The following is a 19,341-nucleotide window of genomic DNA, read 5'->3' on the forward strand; positions in this document are numbered from 1 at the left end:
TTTTAAACATTATAGCCAACAGTAAAAACATATTTAACGACCTAATTATTTTAGTTTTGAGAAAATAGTAATTGACTTTGAGAATGAGTGATTACTAATGGCAATTATTATAAAAGTTCCAGGTTTACACGTTATATTTACAGTATTTAATTTTTCACTCACATACCTGATTTTCCTTCACTTCAGTATGCTGTTCACAAATAGCAACTTCAATTTGTGCTTCAATCTTCTTCTCCAATTCCAACTTCTCCTGCTGAGTTATAATTAGAGCATGTTTCATTTCCTCTCTTTCTTTGTGAAAGGCTTCTTCAAGCAACATTTTCTGCTGTACAAGTTCAGCCAATCCCAACTGCTCATTTCGAGCAGACTCCAGCTGATGCCTGAGATGGTCTATTTCCGTCTGTAGACTGCCTAAGGATTCAGATGCTAGTTTCTCCTGTAGGTGTTTAATTTGGGTTAGTAAAGACTCTTTTTCTTGACTAAAGTTAATCTGATTTTGTTGCATCTCATCTCTTTCTGAAACAATGATCTTCATCGAATTTTGTAGCAAAATTAGTTGTTGCATTAGATTTTCTTCCTGCTGCTCATGTTCTTTTAAATCGCAGGAAACAATAAAAGATGGTTGTTCAGACTGACTCTCATTCTTTGCTTTGATTAAATTTGTTTGGGACATTTGTTTGTGTTCTTGAGACTCCTCTTCAACATCTGGTACTTCCTGACTTTCAATTCTGGCAGTTTCCTCACACTTTTCTTTGGTTTGCTCTTTTAGAAATTTTAGTTCCTCTTTCAAATGTAAAATTTCATTCTGTCTCAAAATCAAAACCTCTGATAGATCGGTCAGTCTCTTCGAGAGCTCATCCTTATGCTGTTGAGCTATCTCAAGTTTTTCCATAAGTTCAGTTGCATCTTTTTCAATAACTTCTATAGGTTGGGTACTGGAACTATCAGGTGTTTTGTCTAGCTGCACTTCATTTTTCACTGTGCAGTTTTCAGTGTCTGACTTTAACAGCTGGAGCTGTTTGCTTAAGATCTTTAATTTAGCTTCATATTCGACTTCTTGCTGAATCATCTTTTCTTCTGTGAGTGACTTCATTTTCAATAGACAATCATATTCATCACGTAATTCTTGGAAGTTAACTTCAAAATTTTTCTCAGCGAAAGAAAAGGTATTCCTTTGTGTCTCAACCTCCTCAAGAAGTTCTTTCTCACGGTCTTCAAGTTGTCCATTAACAATTGTAAGCCTTTTGATCTGTTCTTTCATTTCTGAAAGCTCATCTTCACTAACTGATGCTAACTTATTTTCTTCAGATACAAAATGCATTTTCAGCTTCTCTTCTAATTGTTTTTGGGTTTGTTGAAGACTTTCATTTTCGTTTTGAAGACCAGTGATTTTCATCTGCACAGCTTCTTGCTCAGTAAACTGTTCCTCCAAAACCTTATTCCTGATTTGTAGCTCTAGTATTCCCTTTTCTAGTGCACTCTTTTCTTTCTCAACTTCTCTTAGTGCTTCAACTTCTGTTTCAAGTTCAAGTATCCGTAAATGCATTTCTTCCAGTTCATCATTTTTAACTGACGTCTGCGGTTCCTCTTTCAATAAAGCAATCTCAGATAATAGTTGATTATTTTTAATTACAAAATTATCCCTTTCACATTTCATTTCTTCCATTGCTTTTCTAAATTCTGTTTGCAAGTTTTCTAATTGCTGACTATGTTTCATGGCCAAATCTTCTTGAAGATTACGAATATTTAATTTATGTTCCCTTTCTAGGTCTTCTTTTAGTTTGCTTAGCTCTTCTTCATGACTAAAAAGAAGTTGAGTCCTTACTCTTTCTAATTCAGCTTCCTGAGATTCAGCCATTCTGTCCAAAACTTCATCTTTTTCCCTCTCCAGCATGTCAAGCTTAATTTTATAATTGGTAATTTCCGCCTCGTGCTCAGATTCCAGCTCCTTATTAGACTCTGAAGTAGCTAATAGTTGAGCTTTCAATTGTTCAACTGTGTCTTTCAGTTCTTCTACTTCCTGTATTTTGTATTTCTGATCAGTAATGCTTTCCGAGGCTCTCCGAATTTGATCTTTTGTGAAGTTGAGCTCTTCTAAGTGTTCTTGAACTTGTTCCTGTAGCTGTATGTTTTTTTCAGAACTTCTTTCCAGCTGTTGTGTTAGTTCTTGCCTTATTTGATCTCTCTGAAAATGAGAGTCTCTTAATTTGGCATTTAATTCATTGATTGCCGCATTTAATATATCAATTTGTTCCTCATTGACTAAGTTATTTACAGAATGACCCAGAGCTGTTTCCATTTCAGTCTTATGCTGCTCAGTGAGTCTCCTAATCTCTAAAGTATGCTGTTGCTGCAATTCTTGCTTCATCTGCACAATCTGTTTACCATACATTTCATCCAATTCTGCTTGAAGTTGCTCCATTTTTCGATGACTTTCTATTTCAATTTTTTGTACTGCTTCTAATTCAGACAAATTGCCCATGTGACAGCGTTTCTGAAGTGTTTCTACAGTACCCATTAACTGTTTTATTTCATCGGATGACTGTCTCTCCCTTTGCTTTGAGCTCGTCAATTCTGTTCTCAGGTTCTCAGTCTCTTGATTCTTTTGCACTATCTGTTCATTTAAGTCTTGAACTAACTTATCAGAAGCAAGCATCTTATCTTTCAACAATAATGCAGTATTTTCATGTTCTTTAATTGTTTTTTCAAGCTGTTCAATTAGTTGGTCTTTGCTATTTAACTTCAGCGTATTATCGGTCTTTTCACTGTCCGTCTGTTTATAAAAAGAAATAAAGATGAATATTCTAAACATTCATATTCATTTTCAAAAAAGAACTTTGTTTGATCTGGTATTTGGAAAATAAATTTTAATAAGAAACCTTTTATTAAATCTTAACAAGTTCAAAGCAAGTTAAAGAGAATGCTCTCAGCCTGAACAGATTGTGCTGAAAGCATGCCAACCCTGGTAGTGTTATCGGGAAAAAAGCTATGTGTGTTCCAAAATTGCACACGCGTATAAAGGACTTGGTAACTTCAAACTGCCCTGGAAAGCAATCTGGTAAAATTCAGTTGCAGATGAACGCATTAAGTGCACGATAAAATCCATCAGGTGATCTCCCAGAAAAGAGGAAATTTTGAAAATAGATCATTTGGATCTTATTTCAATAACCAAAAGTAAAACTTTATTTGTTATATAATTTCTTAGAGGTGCCAATATGACAAAAATGTTGGGACAAAAGAGAATCTCCAAAATGAAATGTGCACCAAATGGTTCTCAAATATAAGTCCAAACAATGCAAAATATCTGCATGCTGATATCTAATGTATGAATCTCATTCAGCCATGAACATAAGCAAAGTAAACACAATGAATTCCTCAAGGTAGGAAAGGAGACACCAAATTCAACATCAATGTTTTGCATTTACTGGCTATCCAAGCCAATAACAGGAGAATGCAAGGAAAGTTAAGGAAACTGAGAAAACAATTAAAGTCACTGCTGTAAAGTGGAAATAGTAGGAACCCCAACACCAAATCCAGAAGCATTTCATTTCCACAATATCTCCTCGATCTGTCAAGTAGCTTCTCCAAAAGGTATTGATTTCTTCCTGCATCTGGTCAATTACTAGGTGTGATTTTGAATGTCCAAAGCTTTAAAGTAGAACTTTCTTCAAATATGCAATAAAATTAATGTAGGCCATATTCTAAGGTTTTCTACTCTACACTTAGCAGTGACTTCCGCAAAACAAAAAGCAAAGAGGATTCAGAAGATTCAGCAAGATTGTACCCAAATCATCTTCTACTTATTTGGTTATGTTAAACTGGGAGAATGCCAACTATAACCAAATCAGGCAAGAGCTGGAGAATGTAGATTGCTTGAGGATAAATGTACATCTGATACAAGTCTTTTAAGGACCACTTGATTAGAATGCGCGACTGGCATGTTGTGAAAATGAAAGAGAGGAATAGCAGGATTCAATAACCTTGGATGACAGGGGAAATTATCAGCTTATTAGAAGCATACCTAAGATCTAAACAATTAAAAACATGAAGTCCTTGAAGAATATAAAGAAAGTGGGAGGGAGCACAAACAGGAAGTTAGGAAGGCTAAAAGGAGATATGAAATGCCCTTGGCCAACAGCGTTAAAGAGCATCCTACAGCATTTTATACATATATTAGGAGGGTAGCTATGGACAGAGTTGGTCCACTCAAGGATAAATCAGGGAGGTTGTGTGTGGAGCTAGAGGAAATGGGTAAGATCCTTAATGAGTACTTTACATTGGCGTTCACTAAAGACAGGAACATGAGGGATGTGGAGGTTTGGCAAAGGTGAATGAATATTCTCAGGCATGCCAACATAATGAAGGAGGAAGGGATGGCTGTTTTGAAATAAATTAAGGTAGTCAAAACCCCAGATCCAGATGGGATCTATCCCAGGATACTGTGGGAGACCAGGGAGGAAACAGCAAGGGCCATAACAGTTATCTCTGCATCTTCCATGGCCTCAGGCCTGGTTCCACAGGACTGGAGAATGCCAATGTTGTTCTTTTGTTTGAGAAGGGAATCAGAGATGATCCAAATAAATACAGGCTGATGAGCGGTCAGTAGTGGGGACACTGTGGGAGAAGATACGGAGAGATAGAATACATTCACATTTAGAAGCTAATAGACTTGTTATTTGATAGGTGTCATGGGTTTGTGTGGGGGAAGGACATAGCTCACCAACTTGATTGAGTTTTTTGAGGAGATGATAAGAATGATTGATGAGGAAAAGGCAGTAGGTGTTGTCTACATAGACATTAGCATGGAATTTGATAAGGTAACACATGGCAGACTGGTATGTAGGTAGACTTTCATAGGATCTGAGGTGAACTGGCTAAATGAAGACACACTTGACAGAGAGAATCAGTGCAAGTTTTTGGAATAGAGATCAGTTACTGGTGGTGTTTCACAGGAATCAGTGCTGAGACCTTTGTTAGTTGTAATATATATATATAAATAATCTGGAGGAAAATGTAGGTGGTCTGATTAGTAACTTTGCAGTGGACACCAAAATTGGCAGAATTGCAGATAGTGAGGGGGACTGTCAAAGGCTCCAGTGGGATATAGTTAGATTGCAGATTTGAGCAGAGAAATGGCAGATGGAATTTACTCCAGACAAGTGCAAGGTCATGCATTTTGAAAGATTAAATTCAAGTGCAAATTATACAATAAACGGTAGAGCCGTTAGGAGCACTGATGTGCAGAGAGATCTGGGCATTCAGATGTGCAGATCCCAGAAAATGGCAACTTAGGTGGATAAGGCAGTCAAGAAAGCATACAGCACACTTGCCTTTGTCAACCAGGGCATCAAATATAAAAACTGGCAAGTTATATTGGGATGAGTTGGACTGATGGGTCTATTTCTGTGCTATATGACTGTGATACAGCTATACAAAACTTTAGTAAGGCCACATTTGGAATATTCCATGCAATTCTGGTTGCCACACTACCAGAAGGACGTGAATGCTTTGGAGAGGGTGCAGAGAAGGTTTGTTAGGCTGTTGCCTGGTCGGGAAGGTTTTAGTTATAAGGAAGGATTGGATAAACTTGTATTGTTTTCACTGGAGAGATGAAGGCTGAGGGGAAACCTGACAGAGGTCTACAAAATTATGAGAGGCATTTTCCCAAGGTGGAAATGTCAACTACAAGAGGGCACAGGTTCAAGGTGAGGGTGGGGTGGGGTTTGGTTTGGTTTAGAGAAGTGCAGGGACAATTTTCCACACTTTCCAGTGCCTGGAACACACTGCCAGTGGAGATGTTGGAAGCAGACGTGTGACCAACATGTAAGGTATGTCTCAATAGACACATGAACAGGATGCGAACAGAGGAATAGAAACCATGCATGCGCAATAAGTAGTAAGTCCAAATAAGGATTAGGAATCAGTGCAGACTTGGTGGGCTGAAGGACCTGTTCCTGCACTTATTATATTATATTATTCCCAATAATTAGTAATACAAGATTAACAGGTCAACACCTGGTCTGTTTCTTTTGTTAGACTATTTGAAAATAAGTATCAAATCATTATAACTCTAACCCCAAAGAATAACTCTTTGATTAATTATTCTATCACTATAATTTGCAAAAGAAAATAACCACCACAATCACCAGAATTGACAGTCAACATAAAAATAAATATAACACCTGACTTCAGTTCAAATAAAGCAAGGGAAGATGGAATTGGCTTCTACAGGAATGTTAAATGAAAGAAAATGGTTAAGTTTACAGTATCAAAATTCAGCTGAAAATGTGTTGTTGGAAAAGCGCAGCAGGTCAGGCAGCATCCAAGGAACAGGAGAATCGACGTTTCGGGCATAAGCCCTTCTTCAGGAAACTTAGAAGGGCTTATGCCCGAAACGTCGATTCTCCTGTTCCTTGGATGCTGCCTGACCTGCTGCGCTTTTCCAGCAATGCATTTTCAGCTTTGATCTCCAGCATCTGCAGTCCTCACTTTCTCCAGTATCAAAATGCAGGTCGTTTTGTTATAAAGCGCGTTTCGTCAATACAAATTTGCTGTAATGCAATTGATAAATTGGGGACGCTGTTTAGAGTCATAGAGATGTACAGCATGGAAACAGACCCTTAGGTCTAACCCGTCCAGGCCGACCAGATATCCCAACCCAATCTAGTCCCAACTGCCAGCACCCAGACCATATCCTTCCAAACACTTCCTATTCAGATACACATCCAAATGCCTCTTAAATGTTCCAATTGTACCAGCCTCCACCATTTCCTCTGGCAGCTCATTCTATTTACGTACCACCCTCTGTGTGAAAAAGTTGCCCCTTAGGTCTCTTTTATATCTTTCCCCTCTCACCCTAAACCTATGCCCTCTAGTTCTGCACTCCCCGACCCCAGGGAAAAGACTTTGCTAGTTACCCTATCCATTCCCCTCATAATTTTGTAAACCTCTATAAGGTCACCCCTCAGCCTCCGACGCTCCAGGGAAAACAGCCCCAGCCTGTTCAGCCTCTACCTATAGCTCAAATCCTCCAACCCTGGCAACATTCTTGTAAATCTTTTCTGAACCCTTTCAAGTTTCACAACATCTTTCCGATAGGAAGGAGACAGAATTGCATGCAATATTCCAACAGTGGCCTAACCAATGTCCTGTACAGCCGCAACATGACCTCCCACCTCTTTACTCAATACTCTGACCAATAAAGGAAAGCATACCAAATGCCTTCTTCACTATCCTATCTACCTGCGACTCCACTTTCAAGGAGCTACGAACCTGCACTCCAAGGTCTCTTTTTTCAGCAACACTCCCTCGGACTGAACCATGAAGAATACAAGTCCTGCTAAGATTTGCTCTCCCAAAATGCAGCACCTCACATTTATCTGAATTAAACTCCATCTGCCACTTCTCAGCCCATTGGCCCATCTGGTCCAGATCCTGTTGTAATCTGAGGGAACCCTCTTTGCTGTCCACTACACCTCCAAGTTTGGTGTCATCTGCAAACTTACCAACTGTACCTCTTAGGCTCGCATCTAAATCATTTATGTTAATGATAAAAAGTAGAGGACCCAGCACCGATCCTTGTGGCACTCCATTGGTCACAGGCCTCCAGTCCGAGAAACAACCCTCCACCACCACCCTCTGTCGTCTACCTTTGAGCCAGTTCTGTCTCCAAATGGCTAGTTCTCCCTACATTCCATGAGATCTAACCTTGCTAATCAGTCTCTCATGGGGAACCTTGTCAAAAGCCCTACTGAAGTCCATATGCTCTCCTGATTTCCCTCTTAAGTATACTCCTACTTCCTTTATATTCTTCTAAGGATTCCCTTTTAAAAGCGCAAACTTTTAAAATGTGTTGGCTGTAACACATTAAAGCGTGATTTTTCTATAACAGGGGTTTGCACAAGAATACTCTTTACTTAAAAAGTGTTAGCTTTTATATTCAGAAACAGACATACCACTGCATAATCTTGAAGCTGATTCTGTAGATATTCAATTTGTTCTTGACACTTATCATTCATTTTCTGGAAGGCTTTCAATTGTTGTTCCTGCTCATCAATCTGCAATTGATACGTGATGAGCTGCTGTTTCGATTGGATCAAGTCAGCTGTTGTAGTACCATGGTTCGTACTTCTCATAGCTTCACTAGCTTGCAACTGCAATTTATATGAAGGAAAATGCATTTAGTCAAGCTGTTAATTTTTTCAAAGTAAAATATCTATACTAATTATAATTACCTCATGAAGTGATAAAATGCAAAAATAGTGAAATATTTCATGAATGAATGAACATGTAGACATATGGTTTAGCAGCTATGTTCCTTCTAATTTTTTTTCCCCACTATGCAAACTTAGAGGTCTGAGTGTGGCAGTGGCTTTTCCATGTGGAAGCTAATATGTCAAAATTCCAGACAGTGTGCATGAGACCTCCAAGTATCTGTACAGCCATAGAGGCTATAGCAAACGCTGTTTAGGAGCTAAGGTAGGGGACGGCCACTTGTCCTTTCAAGCTTGTGCTGCCATTTAAAATTATCATGGCTGGTCTGACAGTAAACTCAACTCCACATTCCAACCACCCTCAATAATTTTTTCAGCCCCATGCTTACTAAGAGCCTACCCAATACTGCCTTAAAAATATTCAAAGATTCTGCTGCCACTACCTTTTGAAGATGAGAATTTCAAAAACTCACAAACATCTCAGACAGAAAAAAATCTGATCTGTGTCCTAAATGGGCAATTTCTTATTTTTCAACAGTGACCCATTTGTTCTATTCTTTCCTCAAAGGAAACACCATTTCCACATTCACCCTCAAGTCCCTTCAGGACCTTATATATTTCAATTGTCACCTCTTACTCTTCCAAACTCCATCTAATTTCTATTAATACTATACAACATTTAAAGCTATGGATCTACAGTAAGGTCAAGCAATATTTCTTATTGTTGCAGTAGAAGAGATCACTATACAAAGAACATGTCAGTGAAAGTTGTCTAACTTTATCCAATCTATTTAAACTTTAAATTTTAAATAAAACATCTAGACAGAAACGCACCTGAAAAGGTCTAAAATCAAGCAGATTTAATTTTACACTTTAATTTAGCATTGAGGCAATAACACAAGAAACATGGATTTTTTTGACAGAAATTGCAGAAAATAATGCACAGTACCAATGACGGCATAAACTAAAATTTCAGTTAGTGGAGCAGGGAATCTTCTAATATGATGCAAGAATGCAAGTTGATATGACCACAATACAAAAATAAAAATTACTTCAAAAATATATCAAATTATGCTTGTGTGTTGCTCATTTGTTAATTGTTATCTGGCAATTTGCAATTCCATACATTGAGAATATTACATTGTTCAATACACGATAGAGTGAAAAGTTTATTTGACAATGATCTTTTCCCAGAAGATCTGATCAGGGAGTCCAGCAGTCCATTAGGTTTGTGTGGGTGAAGCTTCAATAAATAGGTTTTCAGTGCTCATGTGCAGGAAGTAGCAAACTAATATTTTCCATACTTTCAATCAGCTACAGTCACCTAGTTATCCAATCTCACTGGGTTTCACCGGTATTGGGCACTCTGTGTTTTAAGTTGATAGGTCTCGAGAAAGGATGCTTACAAGTAATACAAAGTGTTGAGAAACTCAGCAGATTTAGGAATATTTGTGGAGAGAATCAGAATGCTACTTCGAGTCCAAGGTGGCTCATCTTTGCTGAGTTTCTCAGCAGATTTAGGATTCCCTGTGGAGAGAATCAGAATATTCTGGGTCAAAGGGGACTCTTCTTTGCTGAGTTTCTCCACCACTTGATTGTTTCAGATCTTCAGTATCTGCAGTACTCTCCTTTTATTTAAATATTACCCAGCGCTGTGGGATATCATACATTATTTATTCAGAATGGGAAATATCACTGAGTTACTTGGTCAATATACTTTTATATTTATCAGGTGACAAAGCTTCCTGCCACAAAAAGCAAACTTAAGCTACTGCAAGAATAGTTGGACAACAAGTCAGTAGTTGTCATTTTGTCTTTAAATTAGTCACCAAAAATCATACTTCACCTTTATATGCTCAATTAACACAGAATTCGATCCATACAAAATGAGGAAAATAAAAGCCATAAAAATTAACTACCACACTGCTAAAATTTGAGGTGTTACAATAAAGAGACCTCACTACTACTGAATTCGCAACACAGTGAACTTAAAATGTTCAGTAAGCCTCAAAATTGTTCAATGCTCCTAACCAGACTACAAATAACTGATTTTGGACACTAAGTTTATAATGTAAACACAAGTTAACAATTTATTGTTAAGAATCCAACTTTAGCAAAACACAAATAAACTACAAGACAATCTAATTAGTATCTATGATCTAAGCCCAATCATCTTCGATAGAAACCCTCATTCTCTCACTGACAGACAAATACAGTTAAAAAATAAATTGAAAATAAAATAAAAGCATCATGAATTGCCAGTACAGCAATGCTTACCAGGCCTTCTTGAAATTTTTGAATGACAGCTCATGTTACAGGCATGCAGGACTATATGTTGTGATTGAATGCTGAAGTGACCAGCCAATGCTAACATCTTCTACAGACACGTGGAAACTTCCTTACTTATTTCTTACAGTTTGGGGTTATTTGTTCAGGAATTTCAACAAGTCAGTAACTATAGAGAGCAAAACCAAAAAAAAAACCAACATAGTCCAGTGGCTCCAAAGTAAAACTGCCTCCTGTCCAAAACCAAGTCAGAACTAGTTAACTCTTATTCCTTTTCTCCCCAACATTCTGTGTGTTTGGTTGGCCAGCACCTGTCAGCCCCAGATTGGTCAATTCAATACTCGACAAGCTGTCAGTCCATGAGCATGAAAACATCTCAGTGGCGTTGCATGAATAGTATTCTTAGAGTAATAATAAACCCGCATTTATCTTTTCATACCAGTTTCCAACAGCTAACATTTGTCTTCTGCTCTCACATTTTTTAAAAACAAGCTGCCATTCAAAGTTCAACTGGCAATTTTAATTCTGTTCCAAATCAAAAATGAGAAAAATAAAAGAAATATAATTATAGTCTGAAGAAAGTCACTTCAGTAGATTTTTAAAGAAAGATGATTTCCCTCGCTGAAAAATCTTCTGTGTTCGTTTCATTTTCTGCACATTGCTAGAGTATACAACTTACACATGAAGTTACCAGAGATGACACAGAGACCATCCTTCATTTTCTTCAACAAGGAACAAAGAAGCTATTAATGCCAATGAATGAACTGGAAGGCATACATGTACATTCAGCAGAACATTTACCTTTGAGGAAATCCATCACAGACCTAGACTAGAAACCTATGTATAGAAAACTGGTTAGCAGACAGGAAACTAAGAGTAGGAATACATGAGACTTTTCCTGAATGACAGGTGGGGCATCACAGCGAGCACCAGCACCTCAGCTATCCACAATATACATATTAACAATTTAGATGAGGGAACTAAATGTATTTTCTCAAAATTTGCAGATGACACAAAGTTGGGTGGGAAGATGAGCCATGAGGCGCATGCGGACATGTTGCAGTGTGATTCGGAAAGCTGAGTAAGAGGGTACATGCATTATAAGTAGATGCAGTATAAGTTAGATAAATATGCGGTTATCCACACTGGTAGCAAAGTACAGGGAGGTAGATTATTTGAATGGATGTACAATGAGAGAGGGGAATGTTCATTGAGCCCTGGTCTTCCTCATGAATCAGTAAATGAAAATATGCACATAGGTACAGCACTGAAAATGTGTTGCTGGAAAAGCGCAGCAGGTCAGGCAGCATTCAAGGAGCAGGAGAATCACATGGCAAGGCCCCACAAGAAGCAAATGACAGAAAGGGGGGGGGGGGGGGGGGGGGGGGGGGGGAGAAGAGAGAGAGAGAGAGAGAGAGAGAGAGAGAGAGAGAGAGAGAGAGAGAGAGAGAGAGAGAGAGAGAGAGAGAGGGAGGGAGAGAACCTGCACAGTTATTGCCTTTACTGTTTGAATTCGTGTATCACTGGACATTGGGGTGCATCTGGGAAAATTAACAAACAGTGAAATTCACAACTAATCTTGGAGGAACTGTTGGGCAAAGTTCACAGCACAGAATCAGATAAGTTCATTGTTGTTTTAAGTCTGTCCAAGAGAAAGGCTGAAGTAGTGAGTATAGTGGATTCTTTCTTAATTATATGGTTTTGGAGATAAGTCTCTTGAGTAAACTTAAAATACAAGCCATAGCTATTAATTTAACCTGGGGCAGTGTTTGTAGAGGAATAAGACGATGTTATTTTCTGGGTCTGTAGATTGTGAAAGAGCAAAAATGGCCTTTGCAATGGTATGTACTTCTTGTCAGATGTGGGAGTTTAAAGAAAGTTTAAGGGTTACTGCGGATTATATCTGCCATAAATGCTCTTGGATGCGAATCTTATCAGATCGAGTGGATTGGTTGGAGAGACAGATAGAAGCGATGAAGAATTTGCAACAGCAACAGTATATGATGGATGGCAGTTATAGGAAGGGGGGAAAGTCTCAGATACAGTCGCATAGATGGGTATCCATCAAAAATTCACCTGCACCTCATTTACACACATCATTTACTGTAACCGTTGCACCTGATGTGGTCTCCTCTTCATTGGGGAGACAGGCCGCCTACTTGTGGAACGTTTCAGGGAACACCTCTGGGGCACCCGCACCAACCAATCCAACCACCCTGTGGCTGAATACTTTAATTCCCCCTCCCACTCCGCCAAGGACATGCAGGTCCTTGGCCTCCTCCATCGCCAGACCCTGACCACACAACGCCTGGAGGAAGAGCACCTCATCTTCCGCCTAGGAACCCTCCAACCACACGGGATGAATGTAGATTTCTCCAGCTTCCTCATTTTCCCGCCCCTCACCTTATCTCAGTCCCAACCCCCGGATTCAGCACCGCCCCCTTGACCTGCAATCTTCTTCCAGACCTCTCCACCCCCACCCCGTCTCTGGCCTATCACCCTCACCCTCACCTCCTTCCACCTATCGAATTCCCAGTGCCCCTCCCCCAAATTCCGTCCCCCCTACCCTTTATCTCATCCTGCTTGGCAAACCAGCCTCATTCCTGAAGAAGGGCTTATGCCCAAAACGTCGATTCTCCTGCTTCTCAGATGCTGCCTGGCCTGCTGTGTTTTTCCAGCACCACATTTTTCAACTCAAGGATGGGCAGGACTGGCAGCTTAATATTCCAGGATACAAATGCTACAGGAAGGATAGAAAGAGAGGCAAGAAAGGAGGGGGAGTGGCATTTTTGATAAGGGATAGCATTACAGCTGTGCTGAGGGAGGATATTCCCGGAAATACGTCCAGGGAAGTTATTTAGGTGAAACTGAGAAATAAGAAAGGAATGATCACATTATTGGGATTGTATTATAGACCCCCCCCCCACCCAATAGTAAGAGGGAAATTGAGAAACAAACTTGTAAGGAGATCTCAACTATCTGTAAGAATAATAGGGTAGTTATGGTAGGGGATTTTAACTTTCCAAACATCGACTGGGATTGCCATAGTATTAAAGGTTTAGATGGAGGGGAATTTCTTAAGTGTGTACAAGACAATTTTCTGATTCAGTATGTGGATGTACCTACTAGAGAAGGTGCAAAACTTGACCTACTCTTGGGAAATAAGGCAGGGCAGGTGACTGAGGTGTCAGTTGGGGAGCACTTTGGGGTCAGCAACCATAGTTCCATTAGTTTTAAAATAGTAATGGAAAAGGATAGACCAGATCTAAAAGTTGAAGTTCTAAATTGGAGAAAGGCCAATTTTGACGGTATTAGGCAAGAACTTTTGAAAGCTGATTGGAGGCAGATGTTCGCAGGTAAAGGGACGGCTGGAAAATGGGAAGGCTTCAGAAATGAGATAACAAGAATCCAGAGAAAGTATATTCCTGTCAGGGTACAAGGGAAGGCTGGTATGTATAGGGAATGCTGGATGACTAAAGAAATTGAGGGTTTGGTTAAGAAAAAGAAGGAAGCATATATCAGGTATAGACAGGATAGATCGAGTGAATCCTTAGAAGAGTATAAAGAAAGTAGGAGTATACTTAAGAGGGAAATTAGGGGGGCAAAACGGGGACATGAGATAGCTTTGGCAAATAGAATTAAGGAGAATCCAAAGGGTTTTTACAAATACATTAAGGACAAGAGGGTAACTAGGAAGAGAATAGGGCCCCCAAAAGATCAGCAAGGCAGCCTTTGTGTGGAGCTGCAGAGAATGAGGGAGATACTAAATGAATATTTACTGTGGAAAAGGATATGGAAGATATAGACTGTAGGGATTTAGATGGTGACATCTTGCAAAATGTCCAGATTACAGAGGAGGAAGTGCTGGATGTCTTGAAACCGTTAAAGGTGGATAAATCCCCAGGACCTGATCAGGTGTATCTGAGAACTCGGAGGGAAGCTAGAGAAGTGATTGCTGGGCCTCTTGCCGAGATATTTGTATCATCGACAGTCACAGGTGAGGTGCCGGAAGCCTGCAGGTTGGCAAACGTGGTGCCACTGTTGAAGAAGGGCAGTAAAGACAAGCCAGAGAACTATAGACTGGTGAGCCTGATCTCGGTGGTGGGCAAGTTGTTGGAGGGAATCCTGAGGGAAACCTGTATTTGGAAAGGCAAGGACTGATTCGGGATAGTCAACATGGCTTTGTGCGTGGGAATTCATGCCTTACAAACTTGATGGAGTTTTTTGAAGAAGTAACAAAGAGGATTGATGAGGGCAGAGTGGTAGATGTGATCTATATGGACTTCAGTAAGGCGTTCAACAAGGCTCCCCATGGGAGACTGATTAGCAAGCTTAGATCTCATGGAATACAGGGAGAACTAGCCATTTGGAGACCGAACTGGCTCAAAAGTAGAAGACAGAGGGTGGTGGTGGAGGGTTGTTTTTCAGACTGGAGGCCTGTGACCAGTGAAGTGCCAAAAGGATCGGTGGTGGGCCCTTTACTTTTTGTCATTTACATAAATGATTTGGATGCGAGCATAAGTGGTACAGTTAGTACGTTTGCAGATGACACCAAAATTGGAGGTATAGTGGACAGTGAAGAGGTTTACCTCAGACTACAACAGGATCTTGATCAGATGGGCCAATGGGTTGAGAAGTGGCAGATGGAGTTTAATTCAGATAAATGCAAGATGCTGCATTTTGGGAAAGCAAATCTTAGCAGGAATTATACACTTAATGGTAAGGTCCTAGGGATTGTTGCTGAACAAAGAGACCTTGGAGTGCAGGGTCATAGCTCCTTGAAAGTAGAGTTGCAGGTAGATAGTATAGTGAAGGAGGCATTTGGTATGCTTTCCTTTATTGGTCAGAGTATTGAGTACATGAGTCGGGAGGTCATGTTGCAGCTGTACAGGACATTGGTTAGGCCACTGTTGGAATATTGCGTGCAATTCTGGTCTCCTTCCTATCAGAAAGATGTTGTGAAACTTGGAAGGGTTCAGAAAAGATTAACAAGGATGTTGCCAGGGTTGGAGGATCTAAGCTACAGGGAGAGGTTGAAAAGGATGGGGCTGTTTTCCCTGGAGCGTCGGAGGCTGAGGGGTGACCTTATAGAGGTCTACAAAATTATGAGGGGCATGGATAGGATAAATAGGCAAAGTATTTTCCCTGGGGTCGGGGAATCCAGAACTAGAGGGCATAGGTTTACAGTTAGAGGGGAAAGATATAAAAGAGACCTAAGGGGCAACGTTTTCACGCAGAGGGTGGTACGTGTATGGAATGAGCTGCCAGAGGATGTGGTGGAGGCTGATACAATGGCAACATTTAAGAGGCATTTGGATGGGTATATGAATAGGAAGGGTTTGGAGGGATATGGGCCGGTTGCTGGCATGTTGGACTAGATTGGGTTGGGATATCTGGTCGGCATGGACGGGTTGGACCGAAGGGTCTGTTTCCATGCTGTACATCTCTATGACTCTATAATTGATCCACTACCGTAATGCGATGCTCCTTGAGGAAGGAACATTGATGAGAACACCATGTCAATGTCTTGCTCTTGTTAAAATAATGTCACGGCAAGTTCATCCATCTCAATGTAAAAGTTAGTATCTCACTACAGAACTGCAGTATAAGCAGACTGTCAATTTGTATTCTGGAGTGGAGGTGGAACTTAATACTCTATGCTCATCTGGTAAAAGGTGTACCAGAGTGCTGAATTAACAGCTTGCACACCTGTATACAAATTAATCTCTTTAGCAATATTTTAACTCGACTGGTAATAGTTAATTTTACCTGCTGAAACTGAATTTGTAGTTTTTGACTTTGCTCTGTTAAGTCCAAAAATTCTTGCAGAATCTCATCCTTTTCTTTCCTAGCTTGCTGTAGATTAGCAGTAAGCTGAGTAATAATACCATCTCTCTGCTTGACTGCAGCTTCAAAATCCTGTAGCTATGTAAAAATACAATTATAAGACATAAAAAGAATGATTAATTACAAAGAATACAATTATAAAAAATAAATAACACCATCAATTACGACTTAACTATTTTCATACTGCACTGATGACAAGCGGACAGATATAAACACATCTCTCTCTACCTATTCTAAAGTGCATTTGAATAAATGTATTTTCATTTGAAGTTGTTGATAAATTAGGAATGTTTCCCAAATAGTGCTACCATAATTTTTGTTTTTGTATACTTACTGGGCAAGGTTCGTCTCTTTTCTGAAGCAAATTACCACCAACTCTCCTGCTCACAAACTTCTTCTCAAACCTTCCTGCTTGCATCATTCTACTCTCTCGATTCATCACCCCTCCTGCTTGCTGTTTCCTTGAGCGACTCTCTGGCTTTGTGATTTCCATTCCAGACCCTCCCTCTAAATTCACCCTCCACAATTCCTCCCCCCCCCCCCACCATAGCCATTCTTGTTATCTTCCCCTGTCTATCCCACTCTTGTTCGTTGTAAAGGTTTGAGAGATGGAAGCAATGAGGGACAAGGAAAGGCAGGGAAATGGAAAGAATGCAAGACCAGACAAAAACAAACGGTACTTTAATAGCTCAAATAAGTCATTACATAGTTTTGCACACTCATATTAACAATGCAATAACTGTACGTCCAGTCGGAATTTTCAGTGAATTCAGCATTCCAGCCACATGCACGGCTGGCAGGATTGGAAGTCATCAGGAATCGGACGTAGGTTCAGACTGATTGGTTATCAGTTACAGGAAAAACGTAGAGTAACAAGATCAGCCATGTTCCTATTGAATTTTGATCATTGCACCAGTGGCTATGGGGACAGTGCGGGTAAGTGGAATTGAAGCGCCCATCAGCCATGATTAAACGGCAGAGTGGACTCGAAGGGCTGAGTGGCCTTGCTTCCACTCCTACGTCTGATGGTCTTGGGAATGGCAGATGGAGTTTAATTTAGATAAATGAGAGTTGTTGCATTTTGGTAAGGCAAACCAGAGTAGGATTTACACAGTTAATGGGAGGGCCCTGGAGAGTGCTGTCAAGCAGAGACCTAGGGGTGGCAGGTACACAGTTCTCTGAAAGTCGCATCACAGGTAGACAGCATGGTAAAGGCGGCATTTGGCACATTTGCCTTCATCAATCAGACCACTGAGTACAGGAGTTGGGATGTCATGTTGCAATTGTACAACATTGATAAGGCCACATTTGGAATACTGTGTACAATTCTAGTTGCCCTGCTAAAGGATGAATGTTATTAAATTGGAAAATGAGAGACTGAATAGGCTGGGACTTTTAGCCGTGGAGCACAGGAGGCTGAGGGGAGACCTATTGAGGTTTAGAAGGTGATAGAAAAGCTGAATAGCCAAGGTCTTTTCCCAGGGTAGGGGTTTAGGGCATAGGTTTAAGCTGAGAGGGGCAAGATTTAAAAAGGGACCCCTGAGGAGCAATGTCTTCACACAGAGGGTGGTGCATATATGGAATGAGTTGCCAGAAGAAGTGGTAGAGGCAGGTATAATTACAACATTTACAAGGCATTTGGATAGGTAGATGGATAGGAAAGGTCGAGAAGAATATGGGCCAAATGCAGGAAATGGGACGAGTTCAATTTAGGATACTTAGTCGGCACAGACAAGTTGGGTTGAAGGACCTGTTCCCATCCTGTATGACTCTAATGGCAGAGCAGGCTTGAAGAACCCAGAAACCTGTATTATCTAATCACAAATAACATATCTCTATTAAGATGCAGGTAATGGGTAGACAGTGGTATAGTGGCAATGTCACCACATTAATAATCCAAAATCCCAGCCTTATGTTCCAAGGACATGGTTTCAAATCTCACCACGCCATCTGGTGAAATTTGAATTCAATAAAAATTTAGAATAAAAGGCTAGGCTAATGATGACCATGTAACCACTGCCAATTGGTCTAAAAACTCACGCAGTTCACGAATATCATTTGGGAAGTAAAACTGCTGTGCTTATTTGGTCTGGCTTACATGTAACTTCAGACACACAGCAATGTGGTTGACTCAACCACTTAGAAGGCAGTTAGGGATGTGCAATAAATACTGGCCCAGCCAGCAACACTGACGTCCCATGAACAAATAAAAAAATTAACAGAATGTGTTTTTATACAGTGTGCTTAATATAATAAAGCATCACAAGGTACTTTGCTCAAGTATCATGAAAAAAACGTATGGCACTGAGCCATACAACGATATACCTGGGCAGATGAGCAAAAGCCTGGTCAAATAAGTACCCATGAAGGTGTATCTTCAAAGGTGTAAAGAGAGGCAGCAAGGTTCAGGAAGGGAATTGAATTACTTAGGACCCAGGCAGCTGAAGTCATGGTCACAACTCGGGAATGACTAAAATCAGATTTTAGAACATAGAACATTGAACAGTACAGCACAGATTAGGTCCTTCGGCCCACAACGTTGTTGAGCATTCATCTTAATCTAAGATGAACCCACCCTACACACCCCTCAAATTTACTGCCAACCATGTGCTTGTCCAGCAGTTGGTTAAATGTCCCTAATGTCTCTGACTCTACTCTGTCAATGCATTCCACACACACACCAATCTCTGTGTAAAGAACCTACCTCTGACATCTCCCCATACCTTCATCCAATCACCTTAAAATTATGACTCCTCATGGCAGCCATTTCTGCCCAGCGAAACATCTACGGTTGGCTACTCTATCTATGCCTCTCATTACCAAATATACCTCTACCAAGTCACCTCTCTTCCTTCTTCTCTCCAGTGTGAAAAGCCCTAGCTTACTCAAACTCTCTTCATAAGACAAGCCCTCCAACGCAGGCAGCATCCTGGCAAATCTCCTCTGCACCATTTCTAAAGCATCTACATCCTTCCTATAATGAGGAGACCAGAAC

The 19,341-nt window shown here is 40.2% G+C and overlaps 1 protein-coding gene across 6 annotated transcripts in view; it reads right to left on the minus strand.

Annotated features, from left to right (window-relative positions):
• akap9 (A kinase (PRKA) anchor protein 9) overlaps positions 1-19,341 on the minus strand; it is a 249,318-nt gene that overhangs the window by 171,838 nt on the left and 58,139 nt on the right. For all 6 annotated transcript variants that reach the window (XM_072575788.1, XM_072575787.1, XM_072575790.1 and 3 more), the window contains 3 exons: positions 16,269-16,424; positions 7,956-8,153; positions 167-2,773 (listed from right to left, as the gene is read on the minus strand). In XM_072575788.1, coding sequence (XP_072431889.1) covers positions 167-2,773; positions 7,956-8,153; positions 16,269-16,424 — 2,961 coding nt within the window. The remainder of the gene's footprint in view (positions 1-166; positions 2,774-7,955; positions 8,154-16,268; positions 16,425-19,341) is intronic.

This window comes from Chiloscyllium punctatum, chromosome 8, assembly GCF_047496795.1.
Source record: "Chiloscyllium punctatum isolate Juve2018m chromosome 8, sChiPun1.3, whole genome shotgun sequence".
Taxonomy (NCBI): Eukaryota; Metazoa; Chordata; class Chondrichthyes; order Orectolobiformes; family Hemiscylliidae; genus Chiloscyllium; species Chiloscyllium punctatum.